Source organism: Filicampus tigris, chromosome 13, assembly GCF_054856515.1.
Source record: "Filicampus tigris isolate MCC_2025a chromosome 13, RoL_Ftig_1.0, whole genome shotgun sequence".
NCBI classification, from domain to species: domain Eukaryota; kingdom Metazoa; phylum Chordata; class Actinopteri; order Syngnathiformes; family Syngnathidae; genus Filicampus; species Filicampus tigris.
In genome coordinates this window covers 8,110,305-8,126,882 of record NC_141229.1, presented here as the reverse complement: position 1 = coordinate 8,126,882, position 16,578 = coordinate 8,110,305, and the positions used below count along the sequence as shown (strand labels likewise).

Here is a 16,578-nt window from a genome sequence, read left to right as displayed (position 1 = left end):
CCAAGGTCTATCCATTATGTGCTATGATGTGACCCATCGGCAATTTTGTTTGTGCACAGAAAAAAATGAGGCAATGAACCCATTCTTGTGATTTATTAGTCTCTGCTTTACACACAGTTACTCACTATTATGTTTAGAATGTAGCTTGCCAGGCACCTTTATAGCCTCTCATTGGACTCATTAATCTGCACCTCACTGTTTCGTAAATGTTGACGTAAAACCCAATTATAAAACTGTCGGGTATGGTTCATATGCATTGTATTGTTAATTATACTTGAAGACACTACAACCTGTGTGAATTAAATGGCATATGTATTTATACAGAAATGTTTTTGCAAAGATAAATGTCAATTTAATAATGGGGGGAAAAATGGGTTTGGGGAAATATATAAAATTGAAAAAAAACCCTCATGATTTTGCAGTATAGATAAAAACAAAAGTAAATATATTTTAAGATACATAAAGGGGAAATTCTGTTCCATTTATTTCAGTCAAATTAAGGACATTGAGTACAAGGTTTTGACTCTTAATGTTGGGATTTTTTTTTTTTTTTACCTGACAGCTTTATAGTATACAGCTATACTAATTTTGGAGTGCATATGTTGGTGTTAATACATGGTGTACAGTCTTACAAAAAAAAAAATTAAAATATTCAAATTTTTTGTGTGACTGGATATAATGTGGGGGACAAACAAAGAAAACCATCAAAACAGTGTATTCAAGATTACTTTTATTATTATTAATATGTATACTTTAGGCTTTAGAAATATAACTATCCATGACAAAACTTCCCACGGGGGAAATGGTAAGTTTGCCCTCCCCAACCCTCCCCATCATCAAATCAATTATTACAATATACACAGTATGATACAGAGCGCATTTCAATCTGAACACAATATTAAAATAAATGCTCAATAGATAAAGACTTTTAATAGGTTTTTTTTCTCTACTGTATTAGCCATCTGTGAGTTGTGAGCACAGCACAAAAAACATGTAAAGCATTTCTTTTCATCTAATAAACTTAAGTGCAAACATTTCTCTCTTTAAAAAGACTATATAATTGCAGCATCCAGTTTTTAGCTTTTTTGGGAGGGGGGGGGGGGGGGGGCGTTAAAACAGTTCCCTGCCCTGTTTTTTTTTGTTCCAATGAGTAGTGCTAAAAAAAAAGGTATCAGTGCAAAAGTCATTGTGTTGGACATTGGGGAGACAGACATAACGGATACAACATTGAATTGACAGATTCTCGCTTGATCGTCAAAGAAGATTAAAAAAAAAAAAAAGACAGCTCCACTCAATTTCAATAACCCTGAGCAGTCTAAGCTACACTTCTAGTTTTTACTTTTTAAAAAAAGTGTTATGAACCATTCACTCGGGATGAGTTTTGACATGGTGCCTTAATAGCAGTAGAACGTAAAAACTATTACAGTAGGCAGAGCAACAGTCCACATTGCACCTTTTTCCCCCCATGATGCGGTCTTCCTCTTTTAGGCAGGGATGGGCAACCATTTTCCTATACTTAAAAAAAAGTGTGAAAAAAAATAAAAATACATTTGAGGTTAAATGTTTTTGTTTTTTGGAATTACATGGCACGCCTGATCAATGTTCAGGCAGGCCATGTGTTTGGCCCAAGGGCCGCAGGTTGCCCACCACTGCTCTCAAGCAGCGATTCCCAACCACGGTCCAATTTCACCTAATAAGTCCAAAAATTGATTCACTTCAAATAACGGATCTTCGTTTATCCATCTATGTCAGTGGCATATTGTGACGCGCACAACAAATCTTCCTCTAGATGACACAAGGTACATAATAAAGTTGTAGTAAAGCAATTTTTTTCTGTATAGAGTTCCATGAAAAATAGTGACCCGTGTCTCAAATTCTTATTTTTTCATAAACATAGTTTCCCCTAAACATAAAATGAGTGTGGAAAAAGTACTTGCCCCGTTGTTAAACCATGAAGTAACCGTGGCAAGCTCATTTTCGCTGACCACACCCGAACCCGAATTCTACTCTTTGCCAGAAAATCTGAAGGGAGAATTTTCATCCATCAATATGTCACCTCAAGCAGAAGCGCACCTGGGTTCTGCAGCAGGGCTGCAATCGAAAACATATTACACATAGGTAAATGTTTTTTTTTGCCCTTAATAAATAAAAATCACCATTTAAAAACTGCATGTTATGTTTACTTGGGTTATTAATGTCTGATACTGACATGTGTTTGATCACACATTTTAAAGTGGGGAAATTATGAAAAAAAAAAAAAAAAAAAAAATTGGAGAAGAGGGCAAATATTTTTTCCACAACACAGTATATACCTTTTGTGACATTTTTCCAATCTAAAATAGGCACCCTGGCACAATAAATGTTGGGAAACACTGCTCAAGTGTGCGAAATAGAACTGATGGAAAGGCAGGGGATTTAATACAAAAATAAAATTTTAAAGACAAAAGGGGACAAAGGGAAACTTGCAACACTCGCAGAGGAAGCGAAGAGCAGCATCAGACTGGCTTGCGTGGGATTTTGTCTTTAGCAGCAGATTTATTGTGCTGTGCGCTATACTACTGTTCCACTGGGAGAGCTGGCTTGGTTTTGGGAGGACAATAAACCCTGGAAAAAGGAAAACAAAAAAGGAGATTTGCATTTGGGAGAAGAGGAGGAAATGCAAAAAAACAAAAGGATTTTACAAACTGCAGCAAAAGGGGGGGAAAAAAAAAATGCTCATTAAAGAGTCATTTCTGGACCATGGAATTGACATTAAAAGCAGCCATTTTGGGAGCAAATTGTGTAATTTGAAAGGTGGCTTAGATTAAGTCTAAATGTTTTACAACAGTGAACTCTCCAATGTCAAATATAGTGAACCACCACGTATCGTAGTCCCATTTGGGCATTTTTGAATTTGCCTATTCAAAAAGAATTTTTAGAACCTATGCTTTGTTATTTATTGTAAAAACTCACCTATTTGTGGTTTATGTGCCTACGTCAAAGTAAAACAAATATTGCTTTGGCCTAAACAACGCCATCTGACGGCATCTTGGTACCACAGAGTTGTGACGCTTCCTTTCGACAAGTAACCCTTTGCTGCCATCTTCTGGCATCTTTAAGCAATCACAGTACAGTATGCACTTTTTTGCCATTATTTGCAGATTTGCGCTATTCACAGAAGAACGAGGTCCCTGTCCAGTGCGAGTGGCGGGGTTGAGGGTACGCCTCAAATGCAAAGGACCGATTGTCGGATGACTCCAAAGATTCCCCTGAGCGATTATGCTGTGGCGTGGGGTATTATGAGGGATTCTTCCAACCCGATTCAATCCTTAGGCCGAGCAACGGACACAGTGATTAACTTTCACGAGGTTTTGCTTTCACAATCGGATTGAGGGCCTCGCTAGTCACTCAAGAGTCAAGATTTGAGGGTTAATTCGGATTTTATCATGGCCTAAAATTTTTTTGGGGGGGCCTCCTTGTTCTGCTCAAAATCAGTACACAAAAAACTATGATGCCACATGAACTCCAAAATTTGGGATCGACACCCTTTCGTACAGATTTGAATATAAGAGGAAGAGCCAGCATTTCAGACAGTGTCAATTATTTAATTTGGATAATTACGACATATAGCACAGATTAAAAATATAGAGAAATATTATTTGGGGAAATGTTATCCTTTTAATGCATGCCCGATTTTTTTTGACTGTACAATTTGCGCTTTGAGAAATTAGGGGAGACACTTTAAATGTGAAAAATGAAACATTGGCTCATCCCTCACCCCTGCACTAGGTCTCATGGATGTACCTTTTTTTTTTTTTGGTGTCTTTCTGCACTGAAAAACACAATGACTTAAGCTGTGAGCACACGAGGAAGTGCGTACAAGATTGTTCAGAGCAAAGTAGCTGAGCGCGTGGACTCACGAGCGCACTAAAGCAGTGATTCCCAACCACTAGGCTGCGGGAAGTTCCCCCAATATCAGTCAACCGGTCCGACAAAATGATTATTTGTTGACTATAAATAATGCATCTGTGTTCATCTACCTCTGCCAGCGACATACGGACAGAGGAAAAACGAACTGCTCTTCCACTAGATGGCAGAAGGTACACTTGAACGGTGTATCCATTCATACGACCCAATAATAGTTTTGCGGTCAACTCAACAGGCCCGCATTACAGACGTACTTTTGGGAGCAAATTGACGAGATCATCAGTTGTGTATACAGTGAAGCCCTGCATATTCGCAGTTAAGGAGAGTCTTGAATGTACTTCCTGGGCATCATTTTGAAAACACATCACTACGTCATTTATTTGGAAGGGCAATGTAAAGAGGAGTCGGAAATTTAAGCGTTTTGGGACCGTCGTTAGTAATGCATTCATGGTGCAAACTATGAATTCAAACTAATTCATTCGAACATGGCACATTCTCAGTTACATGTGTTTAAAAGGTGTTATTTGTTTGAAGTTAGTGGGAGGGATATATCTTCCTATCTATATCTAGATAATAAAGATCTTATAGATAGAGATAGATATATACCGGTAGTAGTTTATGCATGAGCATTTCCCTGGAATGTGTAAAAGGTCATCTTGATTCTGTTCCTGACGGCCCGCTCATAGTCTTGAAGGAAAATCCAGCGATGAACAGGGGATCACTGTATATACTATTTGGTGACACCTGGCACTAATAAAAGGTTGGGAAACACTGCAGTAAAGGATGCGCTAACACAAAAGGGTCGTCTCTCTCGTGATTTGGCATAGGAGCAGTGGGGGGGTGGGGGCGAAAAAGGCCATGTGATATGCGACTCGTATCCGGAATTGCTCCGGGCTGGTCAGTTGCAACTTGCCGCCTGCGGCCCGGGGAGAGAGAGAGAGAGAGAGAGAGAGAGAGAGAGAGAGAGAGAGAGAGAGAGCGAGAGAGCGAGAGAGCGAGAGAGCGAGAGAGCGAGAGAGCGAGAGAGCGAGAGAGCGAGAGAGCGAGAGAGAGAGAGAGAGAGAGAGAGAGAGACACGCACTTGGATTGGCCCTGGGTTAAAAAGAACTTACCACTTTGCCCGGCCTGGCCCATGTGCAAATAAATCCCTCCTGACAAGCAGTCACTAAGCAGTCCTCTAAAAATATGAGCACAGTCAGCCTCTCGTGCGCTATCTTTTTACAGATGAGCGGCTCGAGCAGCGGCACGTCCTCCATGCGCGGGCACAGCGCCGTGCCCAGCGTCTTGGCGGCGTCCGCCTTGCTCTTGGTCAGCACGTTGAGCTTGTCGCTGCTCTTGCTGCTGATGTGGCCCATGCTGTGGTTGCGCTTGTGGTCCTTGTCGTGGTGGCGCTCCTTGCGCTCGTGCAGCGACAGCGTGGCAAACTTGCTGACGCCCGTGGCGATGGCGCCGTCCATAATGCCGCCGCTCGGCTTGTTAGTGTTATTCGCCGTCGCCGTGGCGGGTGGCGGCGGTGCTGCTGGTAGTGGTGGAATGGGGCAGGCTGTTGGAACGCGGCAGTGCGCTGGAGATGGCGTTGACGCCGGGAGTGACGGCTCCACCGGTGCCTCCGTTCGTGGCGTTTGCACTCGGCGGCAGGACGGTGGAGCCCGGCGGCGGGATGGCGGCGTTCATCACGTTGGTGTGTGTCCGCGTCCGCGAAAGAGGCAAGTGCGGGAACAGAATGTCCTCGGTGAGGTCCCACAGGCACAGCTGGGTGTCCTGGCCCACCGAGCCGAAGCGGTACGTGACGCTGACGGGCCGGCTCTCGGTGGAGTTGCGCTTGGAGAGGCGCGACTGCGTGCTGTTGGCGCGGTCCCGCCCCGAGTTGGCCACCTGCTCCTGGAAGTCCTCGTCGCTGCCGCTGAACTCCAGCGGGTCGCCCTCTTCCACGCTGGTGGTGTAGTGGTCGAAGGCCACCACGCTCACCCACGACTTGTGGCCGTGGCCGCGCGCGATCACCCGGCAGTCCAGGAAGGACCACACGGTGACCAGGTCGTCCTCGCCGCCCGCCACGATGTACTTGCCGTCGGGGCTCCAGCACACGCACAGCAGGCCGCCGAAGTAGCTCTTCATGGTGCCGTGCAGCTCCACGGCGTCGAAGTTGAACACGCGCAGGAAGCCGTCCTGGCTCACGCACGCCAGGAACTTCCCGTCCGGGGAGAAGGCGAACTCGTTGAGGGCGCCCTCGCCCACCGTCCATTTGAGCAGGGGGTTCCGCGTGGATTTGCTCTTGCAGGTGTGCACCGAGTAGTTGTCGCCCTGCTTGAGGAGCTGGTAGTGTGGCGCCGCGGTGCCGCACGTGTGCTCCACGTTGTACAGGTACATGTTGCCGCTGGCGTGCGACACCAGGAAGAGGCTCTCGGAGCCCGGAACCCACTTCACACACGTCACCCGGGACTTGTCTATTAGTCTCTGGGAGGGGGGGGGGGGGGGGGGGGGGGATTAGGAGTGACACAAGGACAGGACAAGAGCATCACAAATCACTTCAGCTTGTCTTAGTTGAATCGGCTGATTCAGTACTGGACAATCGCATTTATGGATGATCGATATCGGCAGGATAAAAGCCCGATCGGAACAACACCCCCTCGTAATTGCTTTAAGTGAACATTTAACATTTAAAATAAACTCCAAAAGCTCATGGCTGAAATTCATTGAAAAAGGATTAAAATAATAACCTTGGTGTGGTGTCTGGAGAACACCACACACCAAGATTTGTAAGCAGAATTTTTTTCTCTTACATTTTCAAAACTGGTTAAAATGTGTCAAATAGGCAGATTAAAAAGTCAAGAGAGGTATTTGACGTCGGCCAGGTGCTCCCAAGGACACCTACATCAGGACAGCTATTGTTGGGAATCTATTGGAGCTTGAAAACACAACTCAAAATGCCAGTCAATTTAACTTAATACACACAGAACAATCCATTGGGATTAACAGCATTTTATTTCAGCAATAGATTTCAGATTTGTTCTTAATTAAACCAATAATGAAAGAAGAAAGTGCATATGCCATCTGAAACGAAATCATCAACATGAGAGAAGGTAGACAGTCAATTCTGTCAACCAAATCAGCAAGTCATTTTGCCAAGCAGCTAGTGACAAGCCTTTCACCTTTCTCCCTGGTCTTACTTAAACATAAATCAATGATTAGTGCAAAACTGTCACTCAATAATACAATGCGCTGTCAAGTACGGATGCACCGCCAGAGGAGAAAAAAGGGACGCCTTTCAGACGTTGAGTTACTTGCTCGCGGGTTATATTGTACATGCGGGGTAAACACTACCCTACAGATCTATTTTTGCCCGATTTACAAACTAAACGCTCACTTGCCTCAGCAAATAGCAGAATCGCCGGTAGCCATGGATGGTGTTGTAGTTTTTCCGGTATGCGCGCTCGTGGGAGGAAGCGTAAGCGCAGAGGAAACTACGGTGGCTTAGATACACCCAAAAATAAAAAAAAACTAACGCGCCGATTTGAACGTTTTTAACATCGTTTTTATCCAGAAAATTCGGTTTCTGTTCAAAAATCGCTTAATCGAGCAGCCCTACATATAGTGTAACAAAAAAAATAAAATAAATGAATTAATAAATCATTCAAACGGCGAAGAGTCCTCCTTACCTCCTCATTGAAAAGCTTGCTGGTCTCCTTCTTGATGGGGTCGATGAGCTGCACTTGCCCGGCGGAGAAGCCAACCAGCAGCGACACGCTCTCGGCCGTGGCGGTGAGGTGGTTGAAGTCATGGCAGGTGGGCTGTGTCCCCTTGTAGATGCGCTTGTCTATGGGTTTGCTCAGGTCAGCGGCCTGTGGGGAAAGGCGGGAACAAAACGGCGGGAACTAGTGACAGTGGCCAACACAAGCCAATCCTTCAAGTCTGCTTAAAATCTAGCTTGATTACCGTAACTATTAAAAGCTGCAACAGCTAACTTGAGCCATAAAAAACACATTTGTACATACGTCGGCCACTTTGTATTAAAAGCTGCTGATCTCCACGTTATAAGAAAGAGAAAGAGGTTACAACGATGGATTTTTTTATTATGATATTTTTTTACTTTTATTTACCGTAAAGTGGAAAAGTCAACCCAAACATATTTTTTTCTATGTTCTATGCAGGCCCACTAGTTGAAATACGGCATTCTGATTAATATTGCATTAGTGGAATATAAATTAAGCAGCGAAAATGCACCCACTCTTAACCAGCGGAGCCATGATTGGTCGTTACCTGAGCCCTGAGCACCTTTGATGTCATCCTCAGTCGACCAATCACGGCACAGATTCAGAAACAGGTCAGCCGTGAATGGTCGTTTTGAGCAGTTGTGATGTCATTTTCAGTCGACAGAAGACAAAATGGCCGTCCCCGGAGATGGCTAAAAACGAGTGCATTTTGCTCATTCATTTATATTCCACAACTGAAAAATTGATCAGAATGCTGTGTTTCAAATCGTGGGCCTGCTGGGAACATATTCTTAAAAAAAAAGGTTTGGTTTGACTTCCGCTTTAAACACTTAGTTGTATGACCATCCAAATGGCTCTAAATTGTGGCATGTGTGACATGTGTTTTATTGGAGGATGACGACACGCATGCCGCACGGTATCTATGCCGCAGTTTAGCCGTCAGCTGACACTCGGTTAAAGTAGCACACTTGTGAGCATCAACGTGCACCGTCTAATAAAGAGCCACCGTTACTCATTAACACTGTCCAGAAGGCTTTCAGTTTAACAATATCATGTCTTCCTCACACTCAAAAGCGTTTCAAATATTAGAAACACTTCCTAGTATGTAGCTGCACTAGGATACAAATATCCACAATTTTCAAAAAAGCATTTTTAAATCTGAAGACTTTACAACTTAGCTGTTTCTTCTTTAATTATGATGCTAGGCAGGATGTAAAGCTGTGGTTTCCCCAGGGGAAAAGGGTTAGAGGTCCGACGATAAGAGCTGCGCCCTCTGAGATTAACCAAATGCTCACATAAAAGCAAAAAGCCTTTGTTTCATTGTTTTCCTTTAAAATGATATAATTGACCTGTTTTGTCAGTCACTGCTTGTTGCATGCAATACATTATTTGTCATTATTCGCAATACCTGTGAAAATAAGCATATAATTCAAAAATTGCAAAAACTGTGCTATTGATTGCTGATTTGCGGCTTTTGGCGGAAGCAGTAAAAAGTGGGTTCAGGACGTTTATCCCCAAAAACATTTCTCAACACATATAAGCATATTTAAGCTAACCGTGCAGTTCATTTTCCAAGCACACACAGTATATTCCGAGTCAAATATGACACGAGCAAAGAATAACCCCATCACAATCGTCTACAAAATACAATTGCAAAGAAAATTGTCACGTTTCATTCACACTCTTAAGTGCCACTGCCAGTGGAAGTTTACTGTCAAACTAAACTAAACACACAGAATTACACATTATGTATTTAAGACAAACATAAATGGGGCTAATTCCATTCAATCAAATTTTACAGCAGGAAGTACTGCTTCCAGGAAGCCTCAAACACAAACAGTCGATGGAAGGGTGTGGTATATTGTTGTGGTAATAATTTAAAAAAAACGTTTTTTTTTTTCTCTTCTAAGTATCTTTGTTTGGTTTAACGTTATTGTCCCTTGAGACACCAGCAGTTTTTTTCTTCCGGTTTCTCCCCCCTTCTTAGTTACGGTTGGATAGTAAACAGCCAATCAGAATTAGCCCTACTATGCGACTCCTGATTGGTTAAGAATTGTGGCACACTTATAACGCCTGAATCACAAGCGTGAATCAGCGTATTGTACGCATAGTAAAGAGAATAAGCAAGCGTAAAAAAAAACTATCTTGTGCGTGCGTGCGTACGGTTTTGTACACGCAAAACACATTTTTGAACGCACAAAACATACTTTTTGTACACGCGAAACACTTTTGTACGTGGTAATTCACATTACATACACGCGAAACACATTTTTGCACGCGGTATTTGACATTACGCTTACGTAATTGTGGCATCGAGCTAACGCCATAACCATTGTCCTAAAGAAATACACACGTACATGACTTGGACTCTTACGCTTCCGAGATTCCCCCGTGACCCTACATCGACCTGCTGTTTCTTTGTAAACACAAACAGCTCTCAGGACTGTTTCAAGCTCCCTCCTGAACACCAGTGTCCCAGAAAAAAAAACAAAAAAACATTTTTGGCATGGACAGTTTCAAGACTCCCACCATTTTCCTCGATTCAACACACACAGGTATATCTAAAATCCTTTCTAGTGGACACTAGGGTCAGAGGTTTAGGGGTGCTTAGCAACTGGGCTAGGCAAGATAAATGTAACCGTTTGTACATTTTAATTCAATTTCATTCCCACATTTATGAAAGCAACGCATAACACTTTTTGGTCATGGGCATCCAATCAAGTTAGTATCATTAGCACCTTGGCTTTAATATTAACACGCACGCACACACACGTAGGAGAGAGCTAGCTTCTCCTATTCCAATTTAGAACTTTTGAAACGTTTCCTAGCCACAAAAAAAAAGCATCAGCTACTTCCTACCTAACAAGCTGTGATTTACAATTAAATCCAGCAAAAATGAGGACTGGTAATGATAATAGAGTGTTAGTAAGGTACTGAGTGGTAGAAGGTAAGAAAAGTTCTACATATCCTGATCCAAGGCATGTGTTTACAGTGACTGTACTGTCCGTATATCACTGGAAGGTAGAATAATCTGTGCAAATAGGGTGACCAGAGCACCCGGTCAGGGAGAGATTGGGTGGAACCATTAGGTAAGTACTGCATGTAACACACTTCTCTCGTGTGTTTAGGAAGGACATACATTACATTAAATGACTAAATAAACTCTTGAATTTTAGGGGTCCTGTGGTTCAATTTAGGGGTGCTTGAACACCCCCAGAAATGGGCTACAAACGCCCATGGTGGACACAGAACAACCTCAGTCTACACATGCTTTTAAGCACCTACAGTGTTCGACTTGTGTCATCAAATTTCAGAGTGAAAGAATGACATTCGGGTCATTCCAATTGGTGTCAAATGTCAAAACGGGTCAAACCTGATAGTAAGTGAGGGGTAAATGATCCACTCGGCGACTCTGTCCTGGCGAAACCCGCTCAGCTACAAGCTAAGTGGCTAACACCGTTCACTCCAATGATAGCAGTGCTAAAGGGACACCTGTCAGAATATGGGGCGTCGACAGGTGGTACAGAGCCGTCACCGGCAACCGCAAACTCTTTGCAGCTACTTTTAACACCGTGATAACTGACAAGGATGCGACATTCAAACACTACTAATACAGCCGACTCGAGAGGGAATTTTGAGGTATGGCCTCGAAGTAGCTTGTGAAGTCTGTCGCACTGCTAACTAGTTAGCTCTGAAGCTAACTAGCCAGCTGGCTGCGTTTGAAAGTCACACACCCGCTACAGTCGAGCTGACAGGCCGGACTGAAGGCTACGGGCTCGGGCAACACGAAGCGGCACTACCGGGGAGTGTGCGTGTCATGGCACGGTACCTTTCGGACACCTTTGTAGATGTAGAAGTAGAGCTCACGGCCCACATTGAAACAGATCCTGTCGCCGTTGCCCGACTGGTCGTTGACGTTCACGAAGGAGACCTTGACCGGGTTGGAACCCTGCGAGTTAAAAGGCACTCTGTTGGGACGGCTGTATTCGGAGTGTGTGAGGAGTTTGTAGACGCCTTCCCGGGTGGTGAACTGAGTTTTGATTTCGTTCATCTCCTTCCCTCCTCCCTCCGCCGCCATCTTTGAAATTAACATGCATCCCTTTCCTCCAAGCCGGATCTTACGCAGTGGCCAAGGCGGCAGAGTGACAGCGGTGGTGGGGAGGTCTTTTTGGCGCAACCTTGCTTTTCCAACATTGAGTTACATTGATAAAAGCTTTGTGTAATTTGGAAGAATGTATTTTTGTGTTTGTTTTGCTTGCGCAAAAGTCCAGTGTGATGTATTTGGCTAAATTTCATACACATAAAAGTACGTTTGTTGGAAGGAAAGTCTAAGAGTGTGTTCTTCATGTTTGTATGCGAATGTAGACTGCTCTTGTAAATTTTAAATGTTGAATATTTTTTTCCTTTTTTTAAAACGTTGCACCGGGTAACTGGCGGTGGGCCAAGGGAAATAATACACCCGCAGTGGTACCTTGATTTACTGTGACTTTACTTCAATGCCAAATCAATATTCCCCATTGAAATGAATTGAAATTCCATTAATCACCTCAAGCACCCTCAGCTAACCCCACCAAAGAGATTTTCTTTAAAAATATACATAACATTTACCCTGTACAGAATTTCATTAAAATGTTTATATTATATTCATTTTAATTGTTCAGTTTGTCCTAGAATTGTTTCAAATCTTTTTGGGGCATTGTGATCTGATCTCCCTACAAAACTATGGAAGGATATGGTAAGATTTATCCTAAATAAACTTGACGCATTTTTTTGTCTTTTCTTCTAACAAAAAAGTCCATCATAGTCTTTGATGAAAGACTCAATTTACAAACTAGACAATAAACAGACAATAAAGTCATTAACACAAATGAATGACAAGAAGAGCCAGTGGGATCTTAAACAAAAACATTAAACGAAAAACATAAAGCAACGCTTTGAGTTGCTTTCTTGTTTTTGGAACTGAATGGTACTCGTGTAATAAGAAAAAAAGTTTCTAATGACTTTAAAAAATATATATATTTATTCATGGATATATATTGCTAGTTGTACTTGGTGTTTCTGATTCCTTGAGGGCACTTTACGCGCGATTAAGTGCGAGAGTGATGCGTGATTGGTGGTGAATAAGGAAGCGACGGGGAGGTGCCTTCATGGGCCCCCGGAATTCAGAAGTTAAAACTTGAGTTTTAGGTTCCAAATAATAAGACCTAGGCGTAGTAACGCCTGGGAAAAGTACTATAGTTATTATTTGTGTACTTTAACCGTACTCTTATCGGGAATCACATTAGTAAATCACCGTGAGCATATTATTCAATATTAATTTGGGAACATTTATGTCAAAGAAATATTTAATATTACAGAGAATAGTGAACTAGACGCGTTTTTAGTAAAGAAAGAACAAAATCACCTGTTGCAAAACACATCCGCACCATGTTGCTGAAGGTGTTTATGGACGTCCTATTTTACGACACCTCAGAAATTACGGCAATAATGACATCATCGTTTAAATGAAACTCGCGCGCTCCAATTAGACGCAGCATCAGCATGGCTTACAGGCGAAGACGACCCCATTTAATGCCAGGTAAAAACTTAACGACACCGAATAAGGGTTTCTTTTTAAATTAAGGCCTCAACATGAGTAGGTTTATGCCAGTTCAGCGTTTTTAAAGTGTGATTTCACTGATTTCTCCGCCCTTCATTTTAGACCTAAGTGACAGTGGCCTGCAAACAAGCAACATGGAACAGCTCGCGTTCAAATACAAGGTCAAATCACCCAGTTATCCCTCATCAGCAATGTCAATGCTTGAAAACAACAAATGATGAATTTTAAAATGATTGAAATGTGTATTTTTAGGAGATGTGTAAAGTCGAATCCAGCACTGATTCTGATTCTGAGATTAGTCCAAGATGGTCAGACACCAGCACCATGGTACTATTTACACACTACTAAAATACAGCACTTGAGTAAATGTTGTATACTCTTTCTTAAATACTGTAGTGCCTTGACTTAGAAGTTTAATTTATTCCTTGATCACACTTGAAACGCAAAACAGTTTTATTATCCCAACTTAGTTTTTGCGATCGAAATTAATGGAAACAATTGTTACAGCGCCCCAGACAACACCAACATATTTTTTTGTAGCGTGTGTTTTCATCCGGAAAATGACAAGCTATAGTGCAGTACTTTATTAAACATATAGGAACGACACAATTTAATTGAATTCAAAACATCAAATAGTTTGTACTTCATGATAATTCAATGGGTTTTGGGTGCTGCTTTCTGTTGTCCTCATCCTGCCCACCAGGAGGCAGTATAATACATATACGAGATTTAAATGTGATGATAAAACAAAAGACCATCAATGATAGTTTTTCGCAGAGGATAAAGGCCTCATATATGCCTATGAGTATTTGTTGTATATTCTATCAGCATGGCTTGTGTTCAAATATAAGTGGTTTAAAGGTTAATAATTAGCGTGACATGCATGGCTATGGCGTTTTGTATTGTGTGTTTACAACTCTCATTAAACAAGCAGACTTTTCGTAATTAAGTCAACGTTAATATGATTTGATTAAACACACAATGTGTAATTGCCTTTGTTTTCTGTTTAATTTTACAGTTAAACCTGAAATTGGAGTGGCAATAAACAGCTCAAAGCAAGCACTTGGCCTCTTTTTGGAAGAATTGTTCTTGAGCTGCCAAACTGCTGCCTGTTGTGAAGTTTGCTGCCAGATCAATTTTTATTGATTTTTTTTTTTTCTTTTTTTTTTTTGCTCACAACTCAAGGCTCAAAAATGGGCAGAGTGAGTGCTATCTTGAAAGTCAAGATACTGTGTATAACCCCATCACAAATGTGTGGCAGGAATGTGCGAGCAGCGCGCCAGAGAGTGGCAGCTTAAGACGGACGTTGCCACGAGCGCAGGAACCAGCGGGACGCCAGGGATGTTACTCTCTGGTAAGATGACTGAAGCCCAAAAAGCAGAAGAATGAGATGGAAGGAATAGTAGTCAGCAATTCCAAGAGGGTTTTTTCCTAAATGGGCAGTGAATGGGCCCTGGAGCCCTCAAAGTGCAATGGATTTTTTTGTTGTCAACTGATAGATAGACATGTCCACCAAATTTGGCGGGAAACTGACTTTGGTGGCTCAATATTCCATTTTCCTTTATTTTAGTGTACAATCAAAACATTTGTATCATATAAATATATATATTTGTATAAATAATTGCAATTTAGATTATTTTTCGTCATAAGGGGAATTGCAGGAAGGACACGCCTGCAAAATGTGAGTTTTTGAGTATGCGAAAGCCCTCAAAGAGATTTAATTTAATAACGCCCCCTGAAACGGCTTCAAAAATGGCAGAATTCCTGTATGGATCATTGACACTTATCTGTGGGTCTTTTCTTCTCATGATAATCAGGCCTATGAAATGGGAAACTGTCTGACCCTAACAAAGTATAATTGCTGATTGTAGTTTTTGGACCCGTATGACGGGAGCTCGGAGGATTCTGACGAGAGCACCATGGATCACAGCACCCCAAACGGGCAAACCAGGCAGCAGGGAAAAGGAGGACAAGGTCGCTTCTCACGTCGGAGCAGGCATTTTATCCTTCATCCACCTCCGTCCGCTGGCTTTCGACCACTGTTGAAACCAACAAAAACGGCATGCGAGCAGGAGCGCCATCTTCCGGACGTGCACATGAAGTGCGCGGACGACTCTGAGGTTTGGCTGTGCGAGGAGCTGACCCGCAGCCAAGCGGCAGCGGCGGGCATGGAAGTGCGCTACCGACTCGACCGTGACGCCCAGATGCCCGAGAGTTCCTTGGAGAGAACTTCCGGCCCGTGTAATCTCCGTGTGGTGGTCAAGAGGAAGATGGCCGGGCCCGGAGGTGAAGGGCTGGAGCTAAGAAAGAGGCAGTGTGTGGTCCAAGAAGAGGGAGGAGGGGAATCTGCATCAGAAGCATGCTAGCTCCCGGTCAAGTGACTTTACAATGCACTTTGTTTCTTCTCTGAAGTATTTATTCCACATTTTTTGTTCGCAGTTACTGAAAAATACATTTTTTGTTGAAATTAATTTTTTGTTGGAAGCTCGTTATTCGTCTGCCACGGAGATATTTGCGGGAGATAGGGACCGGGCATTCCCGTGAATAGCGAAAATCCATGTTGAATTGTCGCACATTCTGCGTTGGAAAATGTTTTTTTTTTTTTTTTTTTTTTAAATGTATTTATTTTTAACGAGAAAATAGTGAAAAAATAGGGATAACCCCCCAATAAGGGGTTTCAACAACATGTGTGATTGGCTGTAAAATAAAAAAAAAATTTAAAAAAGGGAGGGGGGTGGGTGAAATCCACAGGTGCAACATGAATATGCGGGGATCCACTATAATTGATGTCCACTAAGAACAGGTCCACGATTGCGTGAAAACATGTTTTTCTTATTACATAAGGATGGTTCAGTGTACAGTGGTGCGTACAACCTCCCATGTTTTATTCGTTCCTTGACAATGCTCGTAATATAAAACACTCATCTCAAATACTCTTTCCCCATTGAAATGAATGGAACTGCCATTCATTTTTTCTCCCCCCCCTAAAATTGTCATTTATTTTTAGAGAAAAATAGAACCCCATAAAATCATACGGCTTTGCCACCTTGTGACAGGATAAGACTCATACGGACATACAGAACCATAGTGGGGCTCCTCTTTCAGATTCTCCGTATGGCAGTAGTTTGAGTCATTCGCAGAGGATAAATATATGCTTGCCAGTAAATTTTAAACATTAACCATACAAACATTTTACATATTTTTTTTTAAAACTTAAGATCACCTCACCAATTATTTGAGTTAAAATACAAGTGCATAAACTAATACAACAAATACTACACGAATCACAATTTAAAACGGTTCCCAGTTGTCTGAATAAAAGGTCTAACATTTTAGTCGAATACACAAAGGATGAATACTTAC

At 42.2% G+C, this 16,578-nt stretch overlaps 2 protein-coding genes across 2 annotated transcripts; one reads left to right on the top strand and one right to left on the bottom strand.

Annotated features, from left to right (window-relative positions):
* Window positions 1-710: 710 nt before the first annotated feature.
* wdr20a (WD repeat domain 20a) lies at window positions 711-11,771 on the bottom strand. The gene is given in 5 exon segments (XM_086048666.1): window positions 711-2,604; window positions 5,019-5,394; window positions 5,396-6,360; window positions 7,563-7,745; window positions 11,446-11,771. Coding segments are annotated over 5 exon segments (1,842 nt in total). The 5' UTR covers window positions 11,710-11,771; the 3' UTR covers window positions 711-2,550.
* Window positions 11,772-13,052: 1,281 nt separating this feature from the next.
* Window positions 13,053-15,686, top strand: LOC147137421 (uncharacterized). The gene is made up of 5 exons (XM_086049828.1): window positions 13,053-13,194; window positions 13,318-13,376; window positions 13,468-13,542; window positions 14,477-14,569; window positions 15,087-15,686. Exons 1-5 carry the CDS (start codon window positions 13,158-13,160, stop codon window positions 15,579-15,581), a joined length of 759 nt encoding a protein of 252 aa, XP_085905954.1. The 5' UTR covers window positions 13,053-13,157; the 3' UTR covers window positions 15,582-15,686.
* Window positions 15,687-16,578: the final 892 nt, after the last annotated feature.